Source organism: Hermetia illucens, chromosome 3 (assembly GCF_905115235.1).
Source record: "Hermetia illucens chromosome 3, iHerIll2.2.curated.20191125, whole genome shotgun sequence".
NCBI classification, from domain to species: domain Eukaryota; kingdom Metazoa; phylum Arthropoda; class Insecta; order Diptera; family Stratiomyidae; genus Hermetia; species Hermetia illucens.
Window position 1 is genome coordinate 96,653,084 of NC_051851.1, and position 26,887 is coordinate 96,679,970.

At 44.3% G+C, this 26,887-nt stretch overlaps 1 protein-coding gene across 1 annotated transcript; it reads right to left on the reverse strand.

The window, feature by feature from the left end:
• LOC119651144 (putative transferase CAF17 homolog, mitochondrial) lies at positions 1–26,803 on the reverse strand. Its single transcript, XM_038054548.1, has 4 exons — positions 26,710–26,803; positions 26,591–26,647; positions 25,442–26,539; positions 1–203 (listed from the first exon to the last, which is right to left on the reverse strand). The coding sequence occupies exons 3-4, from the start codon at positions 26,500–26,502 to the stop codon at positions 149–151; spliced, it is 1,116 nt and encodes a 371-aa protein (XP_037910476.1). The 5' UTR covers positions 26,503–26,539; positions 26,591–26,647; positions 26,710–26,803; the 3' UTR covers positions 1–148.
• Between the last annotated feature and the right edge of the window lie 84 nt (positions 26,804–26,887).

The following is a 26,887-nucleotide window of genomic DNA, read 5'->3' on the forward strand; positions in this document are numbered from 1 at the left end:
CAATTCATCGATGTCGCATTTTTCGCAACGGAACTGGATACGCGGCTCTGGCTCGGTTGATACTTGAAATTTTGAGTCACTGCTAATTTCCTTTTCGTTTGGATCTTTGCTTGTTGATGAAAGTGGCAGTTTTGCTTCCGAGTCTTCATTAGTAGAGTGCTGATGTGACTCCCTCGGACTTGAGTGGTTGGTTGACATTAGGCCTGTGGGAAAAGAAAAAATCTGTGAATGCCGGGGAAGTTGTTTTATATACACAGACACCGGTGCAAAATCGTTTCCCAAGTTGTCAATTATGTGCATTTTTGTTTTGTAAACTTTGTGCGATTTTCTAGTTAGCTGCCTTAGCACAGCCCCAGGAGCTGTATACCGTACTTGTAAACAGTGTTAGCTCTCTGATAACAAAGGTACTACATTTTTAACACCTTTTGAAGTTCATCAGTGCCCCAGCACTTTCTCATTAACTCGGTACTTCTTAAATTAATTAGATACCTTTCAACAGAAACCAAAACGAAATTAATATTTGACAACATCAGCGTTTCGGTAAAGGCAGTCCACCAGCTTGTAAAAGGTATAAAATAACCCACTGAGTTGGACACAAAGTGGAACGACCACGTATATAGATTGATCGTACCCATATTTCCGATTTACTTTTTATATCTATTTGAATTAGGCACTACCCGCAAAGTCCATTAGCACGCATATATCATACTATATACCTACATACATACATGTCCCGTTGGAATAATTGATATTCATATACAAATGATTAAAAAACTAAAACAAAATAATTCTTTTCCACCCAATTCATACGGACTTACTTCTTTGTGGTATTGACGAATTGATATGTGATGATGACGTCATGTTTTACCCCCTATAACTTTGTTAATAACAGTTTGATTTTCTTCAAACTTCACCAAATTGTGCATTACGTTCTTCTTTATACGCATGCCAAATTGTACTTCTGGGATGAACATAAGGGGGGTGCCGGGTAAATTTACAAAATGTGTAAATATGCTATTATTAACTTTATTTGTGCAGATATCAGATCCGGATATATGTTGAGGCCTAGATTTCATAGAGATGCACTACTGCGATTTTTTCAGATTTTTTGGTTGGATAGGTTCTGAGAACGAGACCTGTTACACTTTTTGATGGTCATATTTTGAGCCCTCACTCCCCTATGTTTCACCCAATATCAAATATTGAACCAGTTTCGAAAAGCACTAATTGATACCCCACATGGCTATATTCTGTGAAAAAAATGTTGCACCCTCCTTTCACATGTATGAGGAGCCCCCCCCCCCTTAAACTTTACACAAAATGGCGTCAGTTACTGCATGTAAAGGGAATGGCAGATCACATACTCCTACCAATTTTCGTGACGATCGGTCTAGCCGTTTCCGAATAAATCAGGTGTGACAGACGGACATCGAATCGATTCTAATAAGGTTTTGTTTCACACAAAACCTTAAAAATCCGTTCAAAAACGTCATAACATTGGAGGAAGAAGTTGCGATATGCTCGGGCGAACAGATTTACTGTGGGTAGCGAAGTTTTATAGTTGCCCGGCAAAAAGAAAACCTTTCATTCCCGAAAATAATCGAAAAACAACCTACATGTGTGAAGGAGCAAAAGTAAACAAACATTTTTTTGAAGTATGAGGGCTACAAGTCCACATTGACTTAATGTCGTATCGAACCGTATGAAGAGCAACTTACTCTCACTCGGTTTGGGCTTAGCACATATCCCAAACAAAAGTTTAGCTTCAGCCTAGTTTAGACTTAAACTATTGGCGTTTTTATGTTGAATGTAATCAGTACATCTTTCATCTCTTTCGAGAAGGCATTGTAGAAAGCTATGAACGAAAATTTACCCGTTATGATTCAATAACTTTCTGTCAAATTTGGTTAATTTTCATTAAAATACGTTCATTTGTCTTGCTATGCCAATGCTCTTGTCCTACTCGGGTGTGTTAATTTTTCTTTGCTTTCCTTATGAAGTCTATAATACATGGGAGTGATTGTTTTGATCTTTTCATTCTATTGTCTTATACTTTGTTTAGTTGTATGTTCAACCTCTTCTCTCTTAGCAAAAATTCTCGCAGTGTACCAAAAATATCGTGCCAAACCTAATTATGCTCAAATAAAAGTACCATTTAACACTTTTCCATTGTATTTTTTAATACTAAAGTAGAGTGGTCAAAGGTTAGTATAGGTCCCAGGGCGAAACGTGGATTGGTACCCACGATGGAGCATAAAACCGCTCTACTACCAAACCCTATCTCCACCCTCCACGTGGTGACCGCTGGGAGCTCTTTCTTAACGAAAAGCTGCAGACGGAGAAGGACGAAGGCGAGTCTCCAGCGCCTAAAAACGGGACAAATTGTACCAACTGGTCCTCCAGGTTAGGGGTTGGGTAAGGCTGACAACCCTACACGGAAAACAACTTGTTACGAAACCACAACAGGAGCCTCGGACTGGACGAATTACACAATAACGAACCCGGCAACGACAAAGGAATAACGATTTTTCTCCTGGAACGTGCGCTCCCTGTACAGAGATGAAGCTGCTGAGCAGCTAGACGATACCCTGTCCCAATATAGGGCTGATGTAACAGCGTTACAGGAGATACGTTGGACAGGGACCGGTTTCCTGGAGAAGAGCCGCTACACCATCTATTATAGTGGCCATCCAGTAAACCATGTGCTCGAAGTAGGTTTCTTAGTTGTTCACGCCCCTACAGAGGAGACTGCAGAGTCGGAGAAGGATACCTTCATCGAGGCAGTAGAACCCTGGAAGCCTGCCCCAGATATGATATCAAAATCACACTTGGGAATTTTAACAGCCAAGTAGGGACGGAGCCCGTATTCAGGTGATACGTTGACTCCCATTGCTGACATTAAAATACAAATGATAATGGACTGCATATTATTCAATTATCAGGGTCCCACGAAATGGTTGTTGGAAGTACCTAGTTTGCGCGGAAAGCGGTCCACAAACATTCATGGGTCTCTCCAGACGGGACCACTTTCAACCAAATTGACCACGTGTTGATCGAACACCGCCACCTCTCAGCCTTGATGAATGTCAGAACAATATAGACTCGGATCACTATCTCGTTGGCATGGTGCTCCAAGCTCGAATAACAATACCACTTAGAATCCCCACTGACAATCAGGTGAAAGTTAACACTGAAGCCATCCACAACACAGCCCTCCGCGACACCTATAAGAGGGAAATGGCTGCCGCAATAACCGCAGTCAACAGAGGATCTGGAGATGAAGCATCAACAAATGATCTTCGCAACCACCTAAAGAACGTTATCATGGATACGGGCAGAAACATACTTGGCCCCACCCGCAAAAGGAGTCGGAACGGCTGGTTTGACGATGAACGTAAGCTAGCTACGGAACGGAAGAATGCCGCATACCGAGTAATGTTGCATTCTCAAAGAACGCGGGCACGCGCGGAGACTTACCACGAACTCCGTCGAGCGGAGAAGCGACTTCACGGACGGAAAAAGAAAGCCTGGGAGAACCAACAAGTCTGTGAACTCGAAAAGTACAGGAAGCAACCGCACCAGGCGCGCAAGTTTCACCAACAAATCAGCAGGATGAAGCCTTACCCACCTCGATGCTCATCCTGCCGAGACAAAGAGGGAAATCTGATTTCCAACAGAATGGGCATATTGGAGCGACGGGTTGAGTACTTTGATGAGCTTCTGAACAACCAGAATATCGGCGAGTTAGAGGTCCCGCCAACTGAAGACGACGGACAAATACTGCCACTACCAAATATAGCAGAAACAGTCTGTGCAATTCATCGGCTAAAAAATCATAAGTCGCCAGGGGCCGATGGAATTACAGCCGAATTGGAGGACCAGTTACACTAAGTGGTTCATCAACTTGTACTCAATGTATGGGACAGCGAATCAATGCCTGACGATGGCAACGAGGCATTATCTGACTCATACATAAAAAGGGAAATATCACACAATGCAGCAATTATAGAGGTATCACGTTGCTGAGTACCATCTATAAGATATTCCCCGCTATCTTGGTAGGCCGGATAGCCCCATATGCCCAGAACATCATTGGCCCATACCAAAGAGGCTTCACTCCAGGCAAATCAGCAACAGATCAGATTTTCTCTCTGCGACAAGCGATGGAAAAACTGTTGGAATATGGACAACAGTTGCACCATCTATTCATCGATTTTAAAGCCGCCTAGCTCGAGTAAAACTGTACACGGCCATGAGAGAATTCGGTATCCCGACAAAATTGATAAGGCTGACTAGGCTGACCCTGACCAATGTGCGAGGCCAGATAAAAGTACCAGGATCACTCTCAAGACCATTCGACATCAACAATGGTCTACGACAAGGGGATGCCTAATATGCGTCTTCTTTAACCTGGCCCTCGAGAAAGTGATCCGTGATACTGAGGTAAATGCAAGAGGTACCCAACTACTGGCCTATGCTGACGAAATCGACATCATGGGAAGAACCACCCGAGACGTACAAACTGCCTTCATTCAGATCGAGCCGGCGGCGCGAGATCTTGGGCTGCACAATGAAGGCAAGACAAAGCATATGGGGGCGACGTCAGCACCGAAAACCAACCAACCAACAACATCAAACCGCACTGGTCAAACGGGGGAAATAAAGATAGGAGAATACAACTTCGAGACCGTTGATAATTTCTCCTATCTAGGGTCGAAAACCACAACCGATAACAGCTGCGATGATGAAATCCGCGCAGGGTTGTTGTCAGCCAACAGAGCCTATTTCAGCTTACAAAAACTGTTCCGCTCGAAACCTCTCACCATAGGGTCAAAGCCCTTACTGTACAAGACAATGATCTTGCCAGTCCTTATGTATTCCTCGGAGACTTGGGTTCTTAGCGAGAAGAATTGTGAACTCTTGGCCGCGTTCGAGAGAAGAATCCTCTGAAAAATGTTTGGCCCCCTACATGAGAATGGACGATTCCGTAGCCTACATAACGACGAAATCTATGAGCGATACTGTCAAGTTGTGGATAAAATCCGGCTCAATAGGTTACGGTGGGCGGGTCACTTAATTCGTATGAATGAGGAAGATCCATCCTGGAAAGTCTATATGGGCAATATCTATAGGAGAAAAAGAAGACGATAACAGATGGAGCGATGGCGTAGGTCAGGACACCAGACAGCTATTAGGGATATCGAATTGGTGGGCCCCGGCGCAAAATCGGGATGTCTGGAGTTCTTTATTAAGGTAGGCATAGACTGGATTCCAGTTGTTGCGCCGTTGATGATTATGATTTTTTTTTTTCTTTTGACAACACTGCTTATAAATTAGTAACTCATAATCGACGGTGAGTTTGGAACTCCTTCCCAACCGCCATAAATCTGTCTATATCTGGCATGATTCATGATTTTCTTTCCAGCTAAGTTTAGCATCGAGTGTCAAACCTTAATCCATATTTAACTTCATTCGCCTGTGGCACGTGTTGTCCATTGGTGATGGGCTTCGCCGCATTCACTTTTCTTGCCAGTGCAGTTCATGTAATTTGATTTCATTTAGTTTGATTTTCCGTTTCATGGTTCATTCTGCAATCTGGTCGACAGGTTTTTTAACTTCATTGTTGCTTCCTCAGTATTTTTATCTGTGATAAGGATAGCAGTATCATTAGTAAATGTCACTATTTTGACATCACCACTGGTATACAGAAACAGTGTTGGAACCTGACCATTGCACTACGGTACATAAGCTGATTTTTCAATTCAGATTTTGGTCCTTGGTATTTTACCTTGAATCGGTGCTCTAATACACTTTAGGATCTCAAGCAATTTTTACGACAGTTCTTGGGAGTAGCGATATTGGCTGAAACGATTACTTACTTTTGGGACGTTTATAGCTTGGCCGCTTAACGTATTTTAACTGAACGCTGCATTGCTTTTTTGTAGTAACTTGATTAGATCTACCTCTGCCAATCCTTTCAGCATTCTCCTTGTAATAAATTCGTAGCCAGGAGCTTTATTAGAAGGCCTATTTATTTTAATTTATATCCTCAGCACAATTATCTTTACACGCGGTATTGGATAATAGACAACTTTTCGGGCTGGGTTTGGACTTGACTGCTTCGCGAAATGATCTGCCTTATCCTTTGCAAAACGAGCCCAGTTCTCGTTTTCCTGTTTAGTATGTGGGATTTGTTTTCTAGGTCTTTCAAATTCTTACGAAGCCTTCTATAGTGAGTGGCCTTTGTCTTTTTGTGCTGTCATATTTGAAATATATCTGCCGAAAAACTCGTTCTTATATTGTTAGCAGACCGACTTCTTCCCCGAGTAAATAATCGAAGCTGCATTTTGTCTTCTTCAATTTTTTATTTCTCGTGGTGTTGTATATCTTTTCAGCAGGAAAAATGATTTCCAAAACGTGTAGGTGCTGATTTAGTTCACTGCATTCCAAGTATGATTTTCAGGATTTGATTTTTTTAATAACGTTGAAGTTCAATATTTCGTATTGCGAATATTCGTATTTCTGACTAACTCCTCCCAAGAGAAAGCCCCGATAAGTGGTATATAAAAAACGTGCATTTAGGCATCTCAGTAATTCATATTGCTTTTATGATCGAGATCACTTAAAAAGTCTTATAATTGATATCTCCTGGCTTAATACCTCGATAATTCAAACTATTTTCAAGAAAGGAGGAGGGAATAGTGGGGAGTGCGAAATATTTTCTAGGCAATCATGTAATTCCTACAGAGCCCAAGAGGAATTTTATTGATCTGGTGCTAGAGTTTCTTTCCTTTTTTCAAAAAGTGTCGTTCTCGTGGCACGATACCATGCCTTCCAAAACAAGTCGGAATACCGGAAGCTCGCGCTTCGGGTATAAAGGTTTTGTATTCATCTTATATAAGAAATTTCAACGCACATTTTTCTATCCATATATAGCTACAAATCAAACCTATTCCTTCATATTTTTCCAAACTATCAAACATACGTACATATTACAGTCATAGATATTACGCTCACCCTGAACAAACAAACTGACTATTTCCAAATACTGTAAACATATATGCACGTATATAACTTGATCGTACCCATATTTCCGATTTACTTCTTATATCTATTTGAATTAGGCACTACCCGCAAAGTCCATTAGCACACAAATGACTAAAAAACTAAAACAAAATAATTCTTTGCGACCCCATTCATAAGAACTCATTTCGTTGTGGTATTGACGATGTGATGACGTCATGCAGGTTGTAGAGTGCACGAAATTGACAAAAAATGGTAGTTTTACCCCCTATAACTTTGTTAATAATAGTTGGATTTTCTTCAAGCTTGACCCCAAATTATGCATTATGTTCTTCATTACACGCATGCCAAATTTTGTGCTTCTTGGATGAACATAAGGGGAGTGCCGGGTAAATTTCTAAAATGTGGAAATATACTATTATTAACTTTATCTGGGTTCGGGACGACGTTCGACTTCGTGTTCTTGCCGAAGGCCGGGGGGACGGATTTGTCTGGATCCGGTGTTTAGGGATAACGTTTTTTAGCGTTTACCTGACGCCGAATGAGTCGATTCCGGACTTTCAACGCCGGCTTGATGCTCTGGAGGACGCCGTTTCGAACACGGAGGGACGAATCCTGGTTGGCGGTGATTTTAATGCCAGGGCTCTTGAATGGGGCATGCCTCAATCAGACTCCAGAGGGAAACGGATTCTGGAAATGGCGGCGAGAACCGGGCTCGTAATTTTAAACACCGGATCCACGCCAACGTTTCGGCGCTCAGGTTGTGAAGGAAGCATTCCCGACATAACTTTTGCGTCGGAATCTCTGGCATCATCGGTGGACGGGTCGCGAGTCCTAGAAGACTTCTCGGCAAGTGATCATCAGTACATTGCGTTCGAAGTGTTTGACGCTACTTGCCGGCGAGCACCAACACGACGTTCCCCCTGCGTGTGGAATGTCGCGAAGGTGAACATCGGAAGGTTCGTCGAAGCTCTTGGAGCAGGTAGGGCCGCGCTGGGGGGCACTCCGGGGGGTGGTGGTGTCGCAGCTGACACCGTCGTAAATTCAGTGATGAATCTGATAACGACGGCGTGTGAGGCTTCCATGCCCCGGAGAGGCCCCAGGCGCGACAAGCCTTCTATGTACTGGTGGACGGCGGAAATTGCCGACCTACGGAAGGAGTGTCATAAGCTCCGCCGTTTGGCACAACGTTTGTACGCCAACGAGGAGGCATGTGCCATAAAGGCACAATATAGATCAGCAAAAAGGAGACTCCGCAGCGCTATAAATAAAAGCAAAGCTCGCGGCTGGCAAAATCTTATTAATGAGGTGAATGATGACCCGTGGGGACTTGGCTATAAGCTTGTCACTCGGAAAATCGGGGCTCTGCGGAAGCCCTGCATACTGAGCACCGACCAGATGGACACCAGATGGACCGCATTGTGCGGGCATTGTTCCCCAGACACCCTGTACGGCTTGATGTAAACAGCGCGGAAAGCGTCGTGGATTGCCCCCTTTTCACAATGGGAGAACTCGAAGAAGCGGTTCTCACTATGAAAAACAGGAAGGCGCCAGGTCCTGATGGCATCCCGGCGGAAGTTTACAAACTGGTGTTCCGCCAACGGCCAGAATTGCTGCTCGAAGCGTTCAACGCGTGCTTGAAGGAGGGCATTTTTCCTTCTCGCTGGAAAGTGGCCAGACTCGCGTTGATCCGTAAGGGTAAAGGAGATCCGGAGCTCCCGTCTGCATACCGACCGCTGTGTATGCTTGACACGGCCGGAAAAGTGCTCGAGAAGCTCATCAGGGGTAGACTCGCTGAAGCGATCCGTGCTGCCGGGGACTTATCCGCAAGGCAGTTCGGGTTTAGAACAGGGAAATCTACAGTGGATGCTGTTATGGAGGTCGTAGATGCGTTTAATCGAGCCGGGGCACACAGTCGCCGATCTCGACGGATAGTGCTCCTCATAACGCTTGATGTCAGAAATGCCTTGAATTCCGTGAGATGGACAGATATGCTGGGCACACTAGAGAACTCCTTTCACGTGCCAAGCTATCTCTTGCGGATATTGAGGGATTATCTGAAACACCGCTCCCTGTTCTATGAGACGCTAGAGGGCTAGAGGAGGATGGAAATCACGTCGGGAGTAGCGCAGGGATCCATCCTAGGGCCGGACCTCTGGAACGCTTCCTACGATAGTCTGCTGAGACTCGATATGCCTGAAGAGTCGCGCCTGGTCGGTTATGCAGACGACGTTGCGGCACTTGTTGCCGGACGCACTGTTGAACAGGCGCAAAGCAGACTTGGCATATTGATGCGACGGGTAAGCGGATGGATGACTGCTCACGGTTTCAACCTTGCGCTGGAAAAAACCGAAGTAGTCATCCTGACCAGAGGAAGAATCCCGACCTTGCGTCCCATATCGATCGGCGAGTTGACTATAGAGTCAAAACCAACGGTTAAATACCTTGGTTTAATGCTCGACTCGAAGATGAGCTTCTTCGAGCAAATCAAAGCAGCCGCGGACAGGGCTGCAGCAGGAGTCGCGGCCTTGAGTCGGCTAATGGCGAATGTCGGCGGCCCTATATCAACTAGGAGACGTCTCCTCATGGGAGCAACGCAGTCCGTCCTTCTCTATGGTGCGGAGGTATGGGCTGATGCCCTTGACAAGGAGGTGCATCGTAAACGCCTCGCTCAAGTGCAGAGGCGGGGAGCTTTGCGAGTGGCGTCTGCTTATCGCACTGTCTCCGAACCGGCTGTGATGGTGATTGCGGGAGTGATCCCCGTTGCCCTCCTTGCCAAGGAGCGCAAAGCTATCTATCGCCGTAAGGGCGAAAACTTAAGAGAAGTGGTTGCCCGTGAAGAACGTCAACGCACCCTTAACGAGTGGCAACTTTCTTGGCAAAATGAGCCAAGGGGCAAGTGGACTGCGCGGCTCATCGACAAATTAGACCCGTGGTTGAACAGAAAGCACGGTGAGATTGATTACTTCCTTACCCAACTTCTAAGTGGGCATGGAGGTTTTCAGTCTTACCTGCACAGGGTTGGGAAGGCGCGATCTCCTGACTGTGTGTTCTGCAATAGAGTGGCGGATGACGCTGAACACACCTTTTTCTCTTGCGAGAGGAGGGACGGCCTCCGCCAGCAGCTTTATGCAGACACAGGGGAGCTCTCTCCAGACAACATTGTCAGAGAGATGCTGAAGAGCGCTGGCAGCTGGAATCGTATTGCGCATTATGTTCGGGCTCTTCTTACTACGAAGAAGATTGAACTCGACCGGCAGAGGGATCGGACGGTAAGGGGTGAAAGGAATTCCCTGACTTGAAGGCTCCCAAAGCCGGGAGAGCGGGAGGGCTAGCCCGAAGTAATGTGTCAAACGGTTCCAGGCTAGTTCTCTGATGACGGGGAGGTGTTTAGTTGGTAGTCCGCCAGCGTGCTGTTGCGGGAGTCCAACACTCTGTGCGTAAACGCATTCACCTACCCTACTCCCAAAAAAAAAAAAAAAAAAAACTTTATTTGTGCAGATATCGAAACCGGATATATTTTGAGGCCTAGATTTCGTAGAGATGCACCACTGTGATTTTTTTCAGATTTTTCGGTTGGATAGGTTCCGAGAACGAGACCTGTTACACTTTTTGGGGGTCATATTTCGAGCCCTCACTCACCCAATATCAAATATTGAACCATTTTCGAAAAATATTCGCTACATTCTGTAAAAAAAAATTTGCACCCTCCATTCACATGTATGTATGTATGTATGAATCTAACACCCGTCACTCTAACACGATGAAGCATAAAACCTGGGAAACCAACACCGACAGCTCTACTACCAAACCCTACCTCCACTTCCACATGCTGACCGATAATTAATTAATTAATTAAATTGAAACAGACATTTGTCTGACATAGACATCTGCCTATCTGATCTCTGATCCAAACACACAAGTAGATGTATTTGTTTTCAAGTATCTTCTCTTCACAAAACAATTCCTCAGACTTGAAAATATCTTTCGAGTTTATATGCAGTTTGCCTACACCTGCAACGCTTTCTAATTTAGTTGTTAGATATTAAGCCCGACTGCTCCATACACTCATACAACATCCTCAGATCACTAAGACGCTAATATTTGCTATCCAGGCAAATACTAACCTTTCAATATAAAAAAAATCGTAATCACACTTGGAAATATGAATCCAACAGAACTCGTATTCACAGTCGTAGATACGAATAAATAAGAATGTAGCCGTATTCGTATTCACTTGTGTAAATACGAAAATATTCACTTTTTCGAATACAAATAAGAATATATTTGCCCAACACTGCCTCCGCAACATCTAGAAAGGGAGAATTGGATGCTGCAATAACTGTAGTCGACAGAGGTCCTGGAGATGATGCATTGACAAAATTATCTTCACAACCAAGAACGTATTCATTGATATGACCACAAACATACTTGGTCCCAGTCGCAAAAGAAGGATCCGCCGATAAATGTAAACTAGTAATAGAGGAGAAGAATGCTGCGAGTAATGCTCATTCTCAAAAGGGAGCCCAGAGGTACCAAAAGGTCTGTTAACTAGAATGCACAGGGAACAGTCGCACTAGGAGCAGAATTTTTACCAATAATTCAGCAGGATGAAGCCTTACCCACCTCGATGTTCATCCTGTCGAGACAAAAAAGGAAATTTAAGTTCCGAACGAATGACCATATTGGAGCGATGAGTTGAGTATTTTGATAAACTGCTCAACAACCAGAACATTAGCGAGTTAGAAGTCCCGCCATCTGAAGACGACGAACAAATACTGCCGGCACCAAGTATAGAAGAAACAGTTCGTGCAATTCATCGACTTAAAAATCATAAGTCCCCAAGAGCCGATGCAATTACAGCCGAACTGGTTAAATAAGGAGCCGGCCAATTACACCAAGCGGTTCAGCAGCTTATGCTCAAGATGTGGAGCAGCGTAGTGATGCCCGAGCAACGAGGCATTATCTGCCTCATACATAAAAAAGAAGATATCACGCAGTGCAGCAATTATAGAGGCATAAAGTTGCTTAGTAGGATCTATAAGATATTCTTCGCTATCCTGCTAGGTCGAATAGCCCCATACGCCCAGAACATCATTGGCCCATACCAAAGAGCCGTCACTCCAGCCAAATCAGCAACAGATCAGATTTTCTCTCTGCGGCAAGCGATGGAAAAACTGTTGGAATCAGTTGCATCGTTTCCATCGTTTCATCGACTTTAAAGCCACCTATGATAGCATAGACAGGGTAAAACTGTGCACGGCCATGAGGGAATTCGATATCCCGACGAAATTTATAAGAATGACTAGGCTGAACCCGACCAATATGCGAGGCCAGATAAAAGCAGCAGGATCACTCTCGAAACCGCTCAACATCAACAACGGTATAGGACAAAGGAATATCCTATCATTCGTCTTCTTTAACTTGGCCCTGGAAAAGTGAATACGTGATGTTGAGGTAAATGCCAGGGCCAGTCTTTAGGTCCACTCACCTACTGGCCTATGCTGACGATATCGACATTATGGGAAGAACGATCCGAGACATACAAACTGCCTTCATCCAGATCGAGCCGGCGGCGCGAGATCTTGAGCTGCACATCAATGAAGGCAAGACAAAATATTTAGTGGCAACGTCAGTACCAAAAACCAACGAACAGCATCAAACCGTACGGGTCAAACGAGAAGAATAAAGATAGGAGACTACAACTTTGAGACAGTTGATAATTTCTCCTATCAAACGATAACAGCTACGCCAATGAAATCCGCACACGATTGTTGGCAGTCAACAGAGCCGATTTCAGCTTTCGGTCCAAACGTCTCACCATAAGATCAAAACTTTTACTGTAGAAGACGAAAATGTTGCTAGTCCTCATGTATTCTCCGGGAACTTGGTTTCTTAACAACAAAAATTGCAAATTCTTAGCCGCGTTCGAAAGAACAGTCCTCCGAAGAATATTTGGCCCCTGCAGGAGGATATACGACGAAATCTCTGAGCGATACCATGACCGTCTAATTGTAAACAAAATCCGGCTGAATAGGTTGCGGTGGGCGGATCACTTCTTCCGTAGGGATGAGGATGATCTAGGGCAGAAAGTCTATAAAGGCAATATGATGGAAAAAGAAGACGAGTTAGGCCCAGGCTCAGATGGAGCAATGGTGTAGGCCAGGACGCCAGGCAGCTTTTAGGGATATCGAATTGGCAAGACTCGGTCCAAAACTGAGATATCTGAAGTTCCTTATTAAGGTAGGCCTAGACCGGATACCTATTGGATAGAGGAAAACAACTATAACAACCTATGCTCAAGGCTTGAAATAGCAAATCAATGCCTTATAACTGGTAACGCGGCATTGTTTCCATATATTCCTGCACATAGAATCCTTTTCCCCATAGGTCTTCTACAATTTTTCACCCTTATAACCATGAGGGAACTATTATTTTCATATTCGAACGTGAACCATTGAATTTTTTTCCATGTTCAGCCTTTTCGAAAGTCGGTACTTTGTACTTATTATTTTTTAGAGCAATTTTTCAATATTCCTTAATCTTGGCTGCCGATAGTGGGCTTTTAACTTTCAAGGCTCATTGGACGAGTCCTATTTCACTCTTTGGTACGCACATGTTGAGCCCTCACTGCCCTTTATTGCACCCAATATCAAAAAGAGGAGCAGTTTCAAAAAATCCTAATCGATCCCTTTCATTTGATACCCAACATCCCTCTATTATGTAAAAAAATTGCACCAAACTTTCAGAACTCAACTCGACAGAAAATAGCTACTATTGCTATATGTAAAGGGATTCACAGACCACACGTTTTTTACCAAATTTTATGCCAATAGGTTCAGCCGTTTCCGAATAAATCAGGTGTGACAGACAGACATTGAATCGATTTTTATAAGGTTTTATTTCACACAAAACCTTAAAAAGGAAAGCAAAACAGCTAAAGTCTTGTCTTTGGTCTCTTGTATATACCTGACCAAATCCTTCAATGGCGTTAAACCAGCTTGCGCACACATACTAGCCAAGGAGTTGACATTTTTCATCCAATTTTACTCAGGCCCGTGTTTTGCACATTTTTTGCAAAATAATGTGATCATTTGTTTTCCTCACCCCACAGCACTTGCAATCCGATTTCTGCCAAATATGAAAGAAAGTTTTAGATAATTTGTTAACTTTCTTCACATCCATGGAACTTAAACATGGCCTTTGGTGTATGTCCGGGTAAGCACCCGCGAAGGATTTGCCTTCCATTGTTGAGCTCCCTTTATAGACTTCATTCGACTCTGCACTAGGTTGCGCACCAAAGTCTAGATATCTGAAACCACCAGCGGGAGGTGGACAAGCCTGCCACGTAACCGAACCTGCTGCTTCCTTGGCCTTTTCACTTGGCCAGGGTAACACGCGACGGCACCATGCTTCAGCCGGGCCTTCCCCATTTCACCGTGTATGCGAGCAACCAGGTAATTGACAGGGGTCTTAGTGATGGGGGCTCTAATGGCATCAAGCCGTTAGAATCTGTGATGATGACAATCCTCCCAATGTTCTTTTCCCAAGCCAATTGATAGAACTGATCTTGAAGATATTTTGAGTTGAGTGCTAAGTCCTTCCTGCTACGAGATGATTTCTTGATCTACGTGGGATCCGAAGCTAAAATTGAATAACCCACGAATTAAAATTCAGAGCTTCTCCTCACACCGAGAAATCGGCGAAAACCTATATTAATATGCCTTTAATGACGTCGTCACCTATCAGAGAGCAGACCAAGGGATTGTCAAGCTAATTTGTCAGTGTGAAGACGAGCCCCGGTATCTTCTGAGCAAGGTGGCCCTGAGGAACTCCATCCTTGTTTTTTAAAGTCGGTATCCCCCACTGATACTATAAGAAAATCATCCCCATATTGATAGTTTCAATTTTAGCGGAGATTTTGAAGTTTGGCGTTTGGGGCTTAGTTTACTGGGGGAGCCGCAGCTCCGAGCATTCAGGCCATGGTACTATCCCCGTAAATCGTCTGGCGACCCCAGGTTCTTTCACAAGGATTTTCGCCTGCCGGCGAGAATTCAAATTTCTCCACTTGGCTGCGTGAATCCTTGCAATTTCACCCTTCAGAGTAGACTTAACAGTGGATGGCGTGATTCTAAGAGCTGGTTCTGGCCTCACCATTGTGGATTCAGACCCTCGGCGAGCCAGTCTGTCAGCCTCCTTATTACCAGCGATGTTCGAGTGCTCCCGCACCCACATCAATAATGTTTCGTTTAGTCGGCCAAGTTTCAGCAGCACCTGATGACAGCTTCACACCAACTGACTTGATATGTCGTTGCTGATAATGCCGCTTGACTGTCGGAACAGATTCGAATGGTGTGACCCCTCCATTTTTATCGCAGACATTCTTCACCTGCCTATTTCTTTGGCATATACTTCCGCCTGGAATATGGTCATCATTTTTCCGAGGGGTCAGGCCAGTTCCATAATCGGATTTTCCAAGAACACCCCTGCGCCCGAGAGCTACCGGATGTTTGTCAAGGAATTTCCAGATAGACGCCTGACTGTATGATTGGCCGCCTTTCAATGCTCCAATGATATCGAGTCTATATGCGTCATTGGCTGCTTTTCGTTTCACCTCCTCCAGTGAATGGGGGGTATATTCAGGATAGCTTCAAGTGCCGCAGTCGGCGTAATGCTCATTGCTCCAGTAATACTTAGGCAACCAAGCATCTGAATCTGCGTTAGCAGCTTCCTGCTGTTAGCAAAGTTCAGTCTCGTCCAGCAGATGATGCATGGATACATCAAAATGGGTTTTATTCTGAATGTATACATCCAGTGTATCCGTTTTGATGAAAGTCCCCACCTATCGCATTCCTTCAGCACCAGAGCAATCTGCAGGATTTCTGATATTGTTGCTGGATATGGTGTTTCCACGTTAACTTGGAGTCGAAATGTACTCCTAAATACTTGACTGTTTGTACCAGCTGGATTTCCGCCCCTGCTAAGGTGGGTAGCGTATAGCTGCCCCACCTGACGTTCCTAGTGAACATAACTAGTCCAGTCTTCCTAGCGTTCACCGTGAGTCCATTGCGGAGTTGCATTCAAGCGGTCACATGCTGTGTCCGCAAACTTCCCGGTAATTTTATGGCTAGGTCGTCCGCAAATGCTTACGCGAGGACTTTTTTGTCCTCCAAGAGCGACAGCAGGGTATCCATTACCGAGAGCCATAACCGTGGAGGGAGAACCTCTCTCTGTGGGCAGCCCTAAGGCATCCTGCTTCAATAGCCTTCTGGCCAACCAATATGTGGGTTTTTCACCACTCTAGAATGTGAAGGATCAAACTGAGTAACAGCGGTTCCATTCCATGCTGTCTTGTCGCATCACAAATTGCCGCAAATGAGGCATAAATGAAAACACCTTCGATGTCCATGAATGCGCCTAAAGGGTATTCTTTTTCGGACATCAGGTTTTCAATTTTTCCCGTGAGTTCATGGAGTGATGTCTGCGTGAATTTGCCTTTCTGGTAGGTGTGTTGCCTATGGTGAAGTGGCCACTTAGGAATGTGTGTATCCCTTGTGAACCGATCTACTAGTCTCTCTAATCTTTTTTGCCTCTGTGTAGGTGGGTTTCCCTGGTTTGAGAATAAATAACACCTTCACATAACGCCAGTTAATTGGAATATAAGCGTGTACTAAGCATGCACGATATATATTCCGAATATGCAGACCCAGGGAATCCATTCCCTCTTTACTAGCGCAGGAATGATGCCATCCGGACCTGCACCCTTGTATCTATGGAACGAGTTAAATACCCATTTTACTCACTCCAGTGATACTACTTTGCATGGCAAATTCTAGTCTCTCGATTGAGGGCTGTTTGCACCTGTCGGCATCGAGATTAGATTTTGGATGCTGCCTGTTTCCCGTTTTTTCATCGCTTTCTGTGTACCTCCCGTTCTGTAAACGTAAATAATCCAGCTTCTTGCTACGTTCTTCAACCAGAATCCGGTTCAACTTTGAGGTTACCTCAAGAGAGTTTGTCTCTTCGCGATCATCATGGAGACATGATGACCGTTTAGCCGATCTTATGCTCTTCTTTAGAGCGTTCTGTGTCTCTTTATAGCGATTCCAGCTAGCGACTTCAGGACACGATTGAGGAGCATCATTATCGTTCTCCTCTGTTTTGCAAAATCCGAGTTCCGCAATAGTGTTTTACTCTTTTTTGGCATCTTGAGCTTTCTTCGAAAGCTTCTCTCATGCCCATACTAGTTGTAATCATCTGGGTTGTCTTCTCAATTCCAACAATCAATTTGATGCGCTTCCCAGGGATTGTGACTCGGGCGTACAATTCTATTTTATACGTCACCCAATCTGTCTTCCACGTTGAAGAGCTGACTATTCGGAGTGAGGATGCAATAAAATTGTGTAGACCGAAACTAAATTAATTTTGCGGCTTTGACAAAATAAGATTGGCAACATTTTATGTTGGATTAAGGGGAGGAAGAAGATTTTTTTCCACCAAATATCAACCGATAATTCTCGATTCTAGAAAACCAGCAAGTTTATCCAAGAGGTAACAAACTTTGTAGTGATGTAGATGGAAAGAGCTCTTCACCAGAACTCTCAAACATATAACATTTTATTAGGCTGCTTTAAAGTGGCTCCAGTATCTAATCCCAGCGTTGAGTCCTGGTCGATGAACCAAGTTCACCATTGTGATAAACGAACTGCGCATCCGACACGGATGTTGGATACCTGACACTCGAAAGAAAGATCATCCGCATACTGGGTGAACAGAAAACGGGCATTGATTTCGGACACCAGAGGGTAAAGTTCATGAATACCAGTTAAATATCTTTTACGATGAAAGGTCCATAAGATTAAGAGCTTGTGTCCGAATGTCAAAATTGTTAGAGGCAACCATGCTGAGACAGTTCTGCTCCCAGGGCCAAGTTACAGTCATATTACAATGCCAGCTCAATAGTGAGAGAAAACGTCATCGCTGCCTCTGTTTATTTTATGATTCTCTATATCCTCCATCGCCGCAGGAATTAAAGGATTTGTTAGCGTATGTAAAATCAAATGATCTCGATTTCTTAATAGATTGCCGAACCGATCAAAACTAAGGAAACAGCAAGAATTGTACTTGCAAAAGTAATAAGAATTAGGACTGGTTAAAATGCCGGAACTCATAGCGCGAATAGAAGAGGCTCGTAAAACGTTCGATGCGAGATTCCTTTAGAGCATACTGTGGCAAATTGGAAGGCGAAAAAGGGACTTTCATGCTGTACCGACTTCTTAACAGACATGAGTCGGTCAAATTGGACTCTCTTAGAAAACTGAATCGAACTTTCACGAACCTCAGGGTTGATTCTGTGCAGACCCTCTTAGCCGACGACAACAGAAGGCACTGCAAAAGAAGGCGAAGTTTTTTAAGAACGATGATATGAACGTTCCAACACCACCAAGTGCGGCGATGTCCAGCAAAATTCGACACAAGAAAGTGGAACTTTCGGCAGAAGGCCAAGCAGGTAAAACCGGTTAGATCCACACTGGGCGCAGTCGACTTTTCAGTTAGCGGTAATTTTCACATTAGACTTCATTTATATCTAAAAACATAAGATACCAAAGCCTCTTCCTAACAACAAGAGCAAAGCTGGCAAAGTTGTAGGATTGTCCTTATGTGTATATTTCTGGTACGAGAGCCATGGGTTCGTTTTAACAAAATCTGAGTATTAGATCAGTAAAGGACTAGAATCTTCTTCGATGAGAGATTCTTGATATCGAGAGCCTGCGTCCTGATGTCAAAATTATTAGAGGCAACCATGCTGAAATAATTCTGTTCCCAGAACCTTGTTGCGGTCAACTTACACCAAGAGGAGAAACGTCATAGTTTCCTCCGTTTATTTATACTATGGTCCTTTGTGTTCTCCGCTGACGCAAGAACTAAATGATCTGGTAGTGTATGCAGAATCAAGTCGACGTGAATTCTTAATAGGTTGTGATGCGAATGCTCAGCATATTTGTTGAGGTAGTGGCAAATACAGTCCTAGAGGAGAGAAGTTGTTTGATTTTATCACTTCATCTAGTCTGATGACCCCACGAGCCAAGAAGAATAGAAGTAATTACACCACAATCTACACTTCAAAGTTGTTAGATTTGATTAGAGACTGGCGAATGCTAGATGAAGTCTCACCCTCACTGTTACTTATAATTTAATCTGACTATTGCAGGCGAACAGTCTGTAAAACAACAAAGTGGAGCTCCCTAGACGACTAAGGACTCCTTCGGTGATAGAAGATCAATTGCCAACTATGACGCGCACACTTTTACAGTGCTTTGACGAGGCTTGTCCTATTTCCCGACGCCAAAGCGGTAAAACGGTTCCACGGTGAAACCGACAACTGCAAAGACTTGGGAACACTTCTAAATCGTATTTGTAAAAGCAATAAGAATGAAGACTGGTTAAACTTCCGGAACTCATAGAGGCTATTAAACTTCCGAAACGGGACTCCTTTACAGAATACTGGAAGATGAAACTGGGACTTCCAGACTATGCAGAGTCCTTAATAACGATGTGTCGGCCAAGCTGGAGTTGCCTAGAAAACCGGATGGAATTTTCACAAAATCCAAAGTTAACTCTAAAAACCCTCTTCGAAATATACCCCCCGGTGGAAAAAGTCTTAGAAATGAGAGGGAGAGAGAATTTTCAGCATGATAGTGTTGCAAGAAGAAGTATGACACTGCGAGTGCGCTTGTTACAAATGAACAGGCGAGAGTTTGGCATGGATGGCATCTATACAGCGATATTAAAGGAGGGTACAGACCACTTAGAGTAAATTCTTAAAAAATATTTCATGGATATCTTGCTACTAGTTAAGGTAGTCTTCATACCTAAACATGGGAAAGATTTCTATTCAGATCCAAAGAACTTCAGATAAATCAACTTAACATCATTTTCACTGAAATGCCAGAAGAGACCGGTTGAGCGCCACATTCACGAGAAGGCGCTAAGGACACACCCACTAAATAGGAACCAACATGTTTAGCAGCGTGGTGTGAGTCTGCTCTTCATTCTCTGAAAAGCGAGTACGCAATGGGTGTCCGTGGACTGTGATGCCCCCAGAGAGCATAGTGTTGATGGAACTTTAATTAAGTGGATCTATGCTATGCGAACGCAGAGATAACTGTGCGGAAACTACCTAGCAACGGAAGCGACGATCTGTCGCTATCGACATTTCTGTGGACCACTTTGATTGACACATCTTATGCGAACTGCTAAACCGGCCAATATACGCTGAAGCTCATGCGTATGACGTGACTATGCTGTAGAAGTACACAACGCGCTATTAATTTGATTGACAGTTGGTGCCTCAGGCATGGACTTTCAGTAATTCCAAATAAAACAACAATTGTAAGAGGAGAAAACTGGATGGACTTTGCTTCCTCCTGGATGAGAGGTAAAACCCTTCAACTCTTCGAAGAAGTGAAATATCTGGAAGTCATTCTAGACAAGAAAGTGCTGATGAGTGCTCAGATACTGTACATCCCTCCCACCTCGAACAGACACACACATAACTTTCGGTAGAGTTCCGCTCCTTTTCAATGATATGGCAAGCCACCGTAACGACAGAAACAGAAGCGAAACAATCTTTGCAGCTTCTTTAGTCGCCGAAAAGTTCTTCCTTGCACCCATTCTAAATCTAGGGGATTCTTTCCTAGTAAATGAACAAAGCTTATGAAATGAAGTTTAGATCATCGCTTTAAATGCTCTTCATCGATTTCGGAAAGACTTTCGACAGAAAGCGGAAGGCTTGCCGGAGAAAATAATAGTTATTATTCAAGTAAAAAATAACGGCGAGAGGCGCCTTTGATGGTATGGACAAGTAATTTGCGCTAACGAGAATTCACTTGCTTGATATGATGGATGGGGATTTGTAAGCCTCGCGACTGCATCCAGATCAGGCCTTTGATAAAACGAAATGGCGAAACTGATCACGACGAGCCGACCCCGCTGGTGAACGGGGTAAAAACTAAACAAAAAGAAGTAAAATATAACAGCGAAAAATGTTATGTGCTGTATCCAGGTAAAATTTCAGAGAAATTTGAAATTAAAAGCAGGTCCGTCAGGGTAATCAGTGACGTCCTCCATGCTGCCTTGGCCGGAGAACGTGGCGGGGTTTGATGAATTGTGCGAAACACCTCAATTATGCTGACGACATGCGCGTCTTCTCTCACCAAATCATAGATCAAATGGCTTTGGATTCAGAAAACGCGGTCAAAGGGTAGTGTAGGACCCAGGGCGAAACGTGGATTGGTACCCACGATGGAGCATAAAACCTGGAAAACGTCTGCTGAGCCAACACCAACAGCTCTACTACCAAACCCTATATCCACCTCCACGTGGTGATCGCTTGGAGTTCTTTCTTTATGAAAACTGCAAACGGAGAAGGATGAAGACGAGTCTCCTGCGCCTAAAAACGGGGCAAAATGTACCAACTGGTCCTCCAGGTTGGGGATTGGGCAGGGCTGACAACCCTAGACGGAAAACCAATGTTACAAAGCCACGAAAGGAGCCTCGAACAGAATGGATCTTACAACGACGAACCCGCCAACGACAACGGATTAACGATTAACGCATTTTCTCATGAAACGTACGCTCCCTGTACAGACCGAATGCTGCTGAGCAGCTAACCGATACCCTGTCCCAATATAAGGCTGATGTAACAGCGTTACAGGAGATGCGTTAGACAGGGACCGGTTTCCTGAAAAAGAGCCGCTACATCATATATTATAGCGGCCATCCAGTAAACCATGTGCTCGGAGTAGGTTTCTTAGTCAGCGAAAAAATGAAACCTGCTGTTATCGGCTTTGAAAATATAAGCGAAAGGCTATGCCCTCTGCGTTTGCGAGGCAAGTTTAGAAATATAAGCCTCATACACGTTCACGCCCCTACAGAAGAGACTGCAGGGCCGGAGAAGGATAACTTCTACGAGGCAGTTGAGTGGACCCTCGAAGCCTGTCCCAAGTATGATATCAAAATCATACTTGGAGATTTCAGCAGTCAAGTAGGGACGGAGCCCGTATTCAGGCGACACGTTAGCTCCCATAGCTTACATAGGGATACCAATGATAACGGTTTGCGCATTATCCAGTTAACAGTATCACACGAAATAGTTGTTGCAAGTACCTGGTTTGCGCGGAAAGTAGCTCACAAACATACGTGGGCCTCTCCAGACGGGACCACTTTCAACCAAATTGACAAAGTGTTTATTGAACGCCGCCACCTCTCAGCCTTGATGAATGTCAGAACATATAGGGGGGAAAATATAGACTCGGACCACCACCTCGTTGGTATGGTGCTCCGAGCTCGAATTACGACACCACCTACAATCCCCTCTGACAATCAGATGAGAGTGAATACTGAAGCCATCCACAACACAGCCGTCCGCGACACCTATAAGAGGGAAATGGATGCCGCAATGACCGCAGTCAACAGAGGTCCTGGAGATGAAGCATCAACAAATGATCTTCGCAATCACCTGAAGAACGTTATCATTGATACGGCCACAAACATACTTGGCCTCACACGCAAAAGGAGTCGGAACGGCTGGTTTGACGATGAACGTAAGCTAGCTACGGAACGGAAGAATGCTGCATACCGAGTTATGTTGCATTCTCAAAGAACGTGGGGACGCGCAGAGACTTATCACGAACTCCGTCGAGCGGAGAAGCGACTTCACAGACGGAAAAAGGAAGCCTGGGAGAACCAGAAATCTGTGAACTCAAAAAGTACAGGGAGCAACCGCACCAGGCGCGGAAGTTTTACAAACAAGTCAGCAGGATGAAGCCAGGAGCAGATGGAATTACAGCCAAAATTAGTTAAATATGGAGGCGACCAGTTACACTAAGTGGTTCACCAACTTGTGTTCAAGGTATGGGACAGCGGATCAATGCCTGATGATTGGCAACAAGACATTATCTGTCTCATACATAAAAAGGGAGATATCACACAGTGCAGCAATTATAGGGGTATCACGTTGCTGAGTACTTTCTATAAGATATTCTCCTCCATCTTGCTAGGCCGGATAGCCTCATACGCCCAGAACATCATTGGCCCATACCAAGAAGGCTTCACTCCAAGCAAGTCAGCAACAGATCAGATTTTCTCTCTGCGGCAAGCGGTGGAAAAACTGTTGGAATATGGACAACAGTTACACCATCTATTCATCGACTTTAAAGCCGTCTATAGTAGCATAGCCAGGGTAGAACTGTACACGGCCATGAGAGAAAATGGTATCCCGACGAAATTGATAAGACTGACTAGGCTGACTCTGACCAATGTGCGAGGCCAGATAAAAACAGCAGGATCACTCCCAAGACCATTCGACGACAGAGAATGCCCTCCGTGTCATGCGTTTTCTTTAACCTGGCCCTCGAGAAAGTAATCCGTAATGCTGAGGTAAATGCCATCATGACATCATGGGAAGAACCACCCGAGACATACAAACTACCTTCATCCAGATCGAGCATCGTTGATAATTGCTCCTATCTAGGGTCGAAAATCATAACCGATAACAGCTACGGTGAGGAAATCCGCGCACGGTTGTTGTCAGCCAACAGAGCCTATTTCAGCTTACAAAAACTGTTCCACTCGAAACATCTCACCATAGGGTCAAACCTCTTACTGTACAAGACTGTGATCTTTCATCTTCCAAGTCCTCATGTATTCCTCGGAGACTTGGGGTCTTAGCAAGAAGAATTGCGAACGCTTGGCCGCGTTCGAGAGAAGAATCCTCCGAAGAATTTTTGGCCCCCTACATGAGGATGGACGATTCCGTAGCCTACATAACGACGAAATCTATGAACGATACCATGACCGTCAAATTGTGGATAAAATCCGGCTCAATATGTTACGGTGGGCGGGTCACTTAATCCGTGTAGATGAGGATGATCCAGCCCGAAAAGTCTATAAGGACAATATCTATGGTAGAAAAAGAAGACGAGGCAGACCCTGCCTAAGATGGAGCGGTGGCGTAGGTCAGGACGCCAGACAGCTTTTAGCGATATCGAATTGGTGGACCTCGGTGCAAAACAGGGATGTCTGGAGTTCCTTATTAAGGCAGGCCTAGACCGGATACCGGTTGTTGCGCTGTTGATGATGATAATTCAAAAAACGAAGTAAGCAGAGTCGAACTCAAAATTAATACCAACAGTTCTCAGACTGAAGGGAACATCGAAGAAGTCGAACAATTTGTATATCTAGATAGAATTGTTTCTGCTAAAGACAGCACTTAAAATATCTCAGCATAAAATTAAGGATGGCGCAAAAATTTCTAGAAGGTCCCACTTCGAAAGTTTTCTACGAGCTAATCACTTGTGCGTTTGTTTGTCGCTGCTGGGAGTTTATCGCCTGTACAGCATTAAGGATCATGTAAACGAAACTGGGGCACAGTGTCAATAAGATCTTGAAGCTTATTTTTTTTGGAAAACAATTAGAAATAACAATGAAGTACTTTTAAAAATTATAGCATTGGCTTGACGGTTTGGATTGCAGGGCACAGGCGATCTCATCAGACGCTGCCTCAACGCCTCTACCCTGCGGAGCGTGACCGAAAGCGGCAACAGGTGACATTTATTTCGTTTTTATTGAATTCAAAGCCCGCCAAGGGTATGAATTATAACGACCGAAATCGCCTGGTTAGAACCTAAACTGTTTAAGCTAATAAAATGAAAATTTTTGTTTGGGACGAGTTCTCCTGAGCCTTGATGGCGGGCTGCACATATTTGAGAAGCAAATTACTTCTGCTATTCAGTGCGCGGACTACTCTGTTCGTGAGCGACCGTACTTTTAAAATTATAATATTGGTTTGACGGTCTGATGAGATCGCCTATGCCCTGCGATCGAAACCGTCAAGCTCAGGACAACTCATTCCAAACAAAAATATTCAATGAATTGACTCAGGTACTCATTCACAGCTGAGTCGACTGGTGTCCGACATCCAGTCACGATAACCAATCCTACCGCCACCAGTGAGATGTGAACCGCGACCGTCCGCTAAGAAAGCCCAGCGCTCTAACCACTTGAGCCATCCGGACACTCAGATATAATGATTGGTTAATACACTAGATGGTGATTTCCAGGGTGGCCCAGCCCCATCCGGACAAATTTACGACTGTGGGAAATATGGAACCCAATCCATTTGAGTGAACCAATCGTATATATAGCTTTCATTGCAAACTAACACGTCAAGTCAGTTGAATGCACTAAAGGGTTGATGAACATTTTTCCGTCTACTCGGAAGCAATATGACGATATTCCCCAAATTATTAATGAATCAAACTACTTGACTTGCGTCTTGCAGTAAAACCATAGAACATATTTCAACAATAAATTAGAACAACGTTATCTACTTAGAATATAAAACCAAGATAGCTACGTTTGTGTTTCCGCAGTAGCTGCCTCTGCTTTCGTTTTCGGCAACGCTCCGGGCCACCAGAAAGGTCTCGATACGGTGCATACGCTCCCGTTCAATGTCAACGAGCCGCTATCCGCAATCTTCTCTATTCGCATCAAGGCTAGTCCGAATCCATTCTTCTGCCCTCGTAACTTACCAACCGTCGCCCCCTTCGAGGTTTTAATATCGCTTTCCCGATCACTTGCGGTAGATGGGTCGGAGATCGTTATTGGCATCAAGCGTTTTCGGATAACGCCAGTATGATAAGTTCGCGCAGTGAGTTCTTGCCCCAAATAGCAACCCTTATGAAAGCTGATGCCATGCAGATAGTCGCCGTTAGATTCAATTGGGAACGCTTTCAGAGGTGGATGATCTCCAACTCCCTCGCCGACGCCGAGTTTATAACGAAGGGACACGTAATCGTTACCGGGATCAGCAGGCAGCAACTCATTATCAGGGAAGAATTTTTGGATAGTATGCGGACTATATTTGTTGGGAACCACTACTCTTGTCCCGAGATACTTTAAGCGAGGGTCCTGGCACAGAACAATGTCCTTGTCAACAGACGGTTCAGCCGTCTTCTTTGGAAATACCGCTTCGTTCACCTCCGCGTTTTTCAGGCCACCATGAACAACATAAACCGAGTAGTCGGCGTTTACCGAATCCACAGCGATTTTTCTCCGCACTCGGAATAACTTCAAATGCCGAACCAGGTCATCCACAGATTTCACGTCGCATTCAAGAAAGAACGTGTTCTCATGCTGCGATCGGTATATAATGGAATCGCATAACATTCTTCCTCCTTTATTCAAGAACATCGCATAAACTGCCGATGAATTGCGCTGTAAATGTTCAATGTCGTTCGTTACCAGTCCTTGGAGGAATGGTCTGATCTCATCGCCGACAATTCGGATAAGGGCCCGTTCGCGCAATTGTTCAATTTGAAGGGATTGTGCGACGTGCGTCGTGGCGCCTGTAGACATGCAGTGCGCATTCTGGATTAACCGAAGTTTTTCATACAACGTTCTTCGAAGCAAATTCATGCTCAATCCGTTTTCCTTACCAATCCACAATATTTACCTAAAACGAAGAGACTGCTAAACCTCTTCACCATAAAAATTGCGAAATTACCTAATGAACTGAATAAAGTTGTCCCAACGATTAATAAAATGTGACTTCGTCTGCCTCCTATAAAAGATAATAACGTTAATAATACAATTTCAAATTTCTGTAGACAAATTTTCTCTAACCACATAAAACAAAACAACAGAACAACTGTCAAGACTGTCAGTTTTTATGCAACTGTCAGTTGTTTTTCATTTTAAACACTGCAGCGCGGCCCTAGTGGATTTCGAAAAAACGGTAGATTTACAGTGACGCACATATGTATTCCAATCGCGTCCAGTCTGCTTATCTATTATTTACAAA

Bases quoted from the DNA above. Each gene is read 5' to 3' on its own strand.
- LOC119651144 (XM_038054548.1), bottom strand. From the start codon at position 26,502: ATGAATTTGCTTCGAAGAACGTTGTATGAAAAACTTCGGTTAATCCAG. The intron at 204-25,441 runs GTAGCTATCTTG...CTTTTCCCACAG, and splicing joins GCTACTGCGGAAACACAAAC to GCCTAATGTCAACCAACCAC.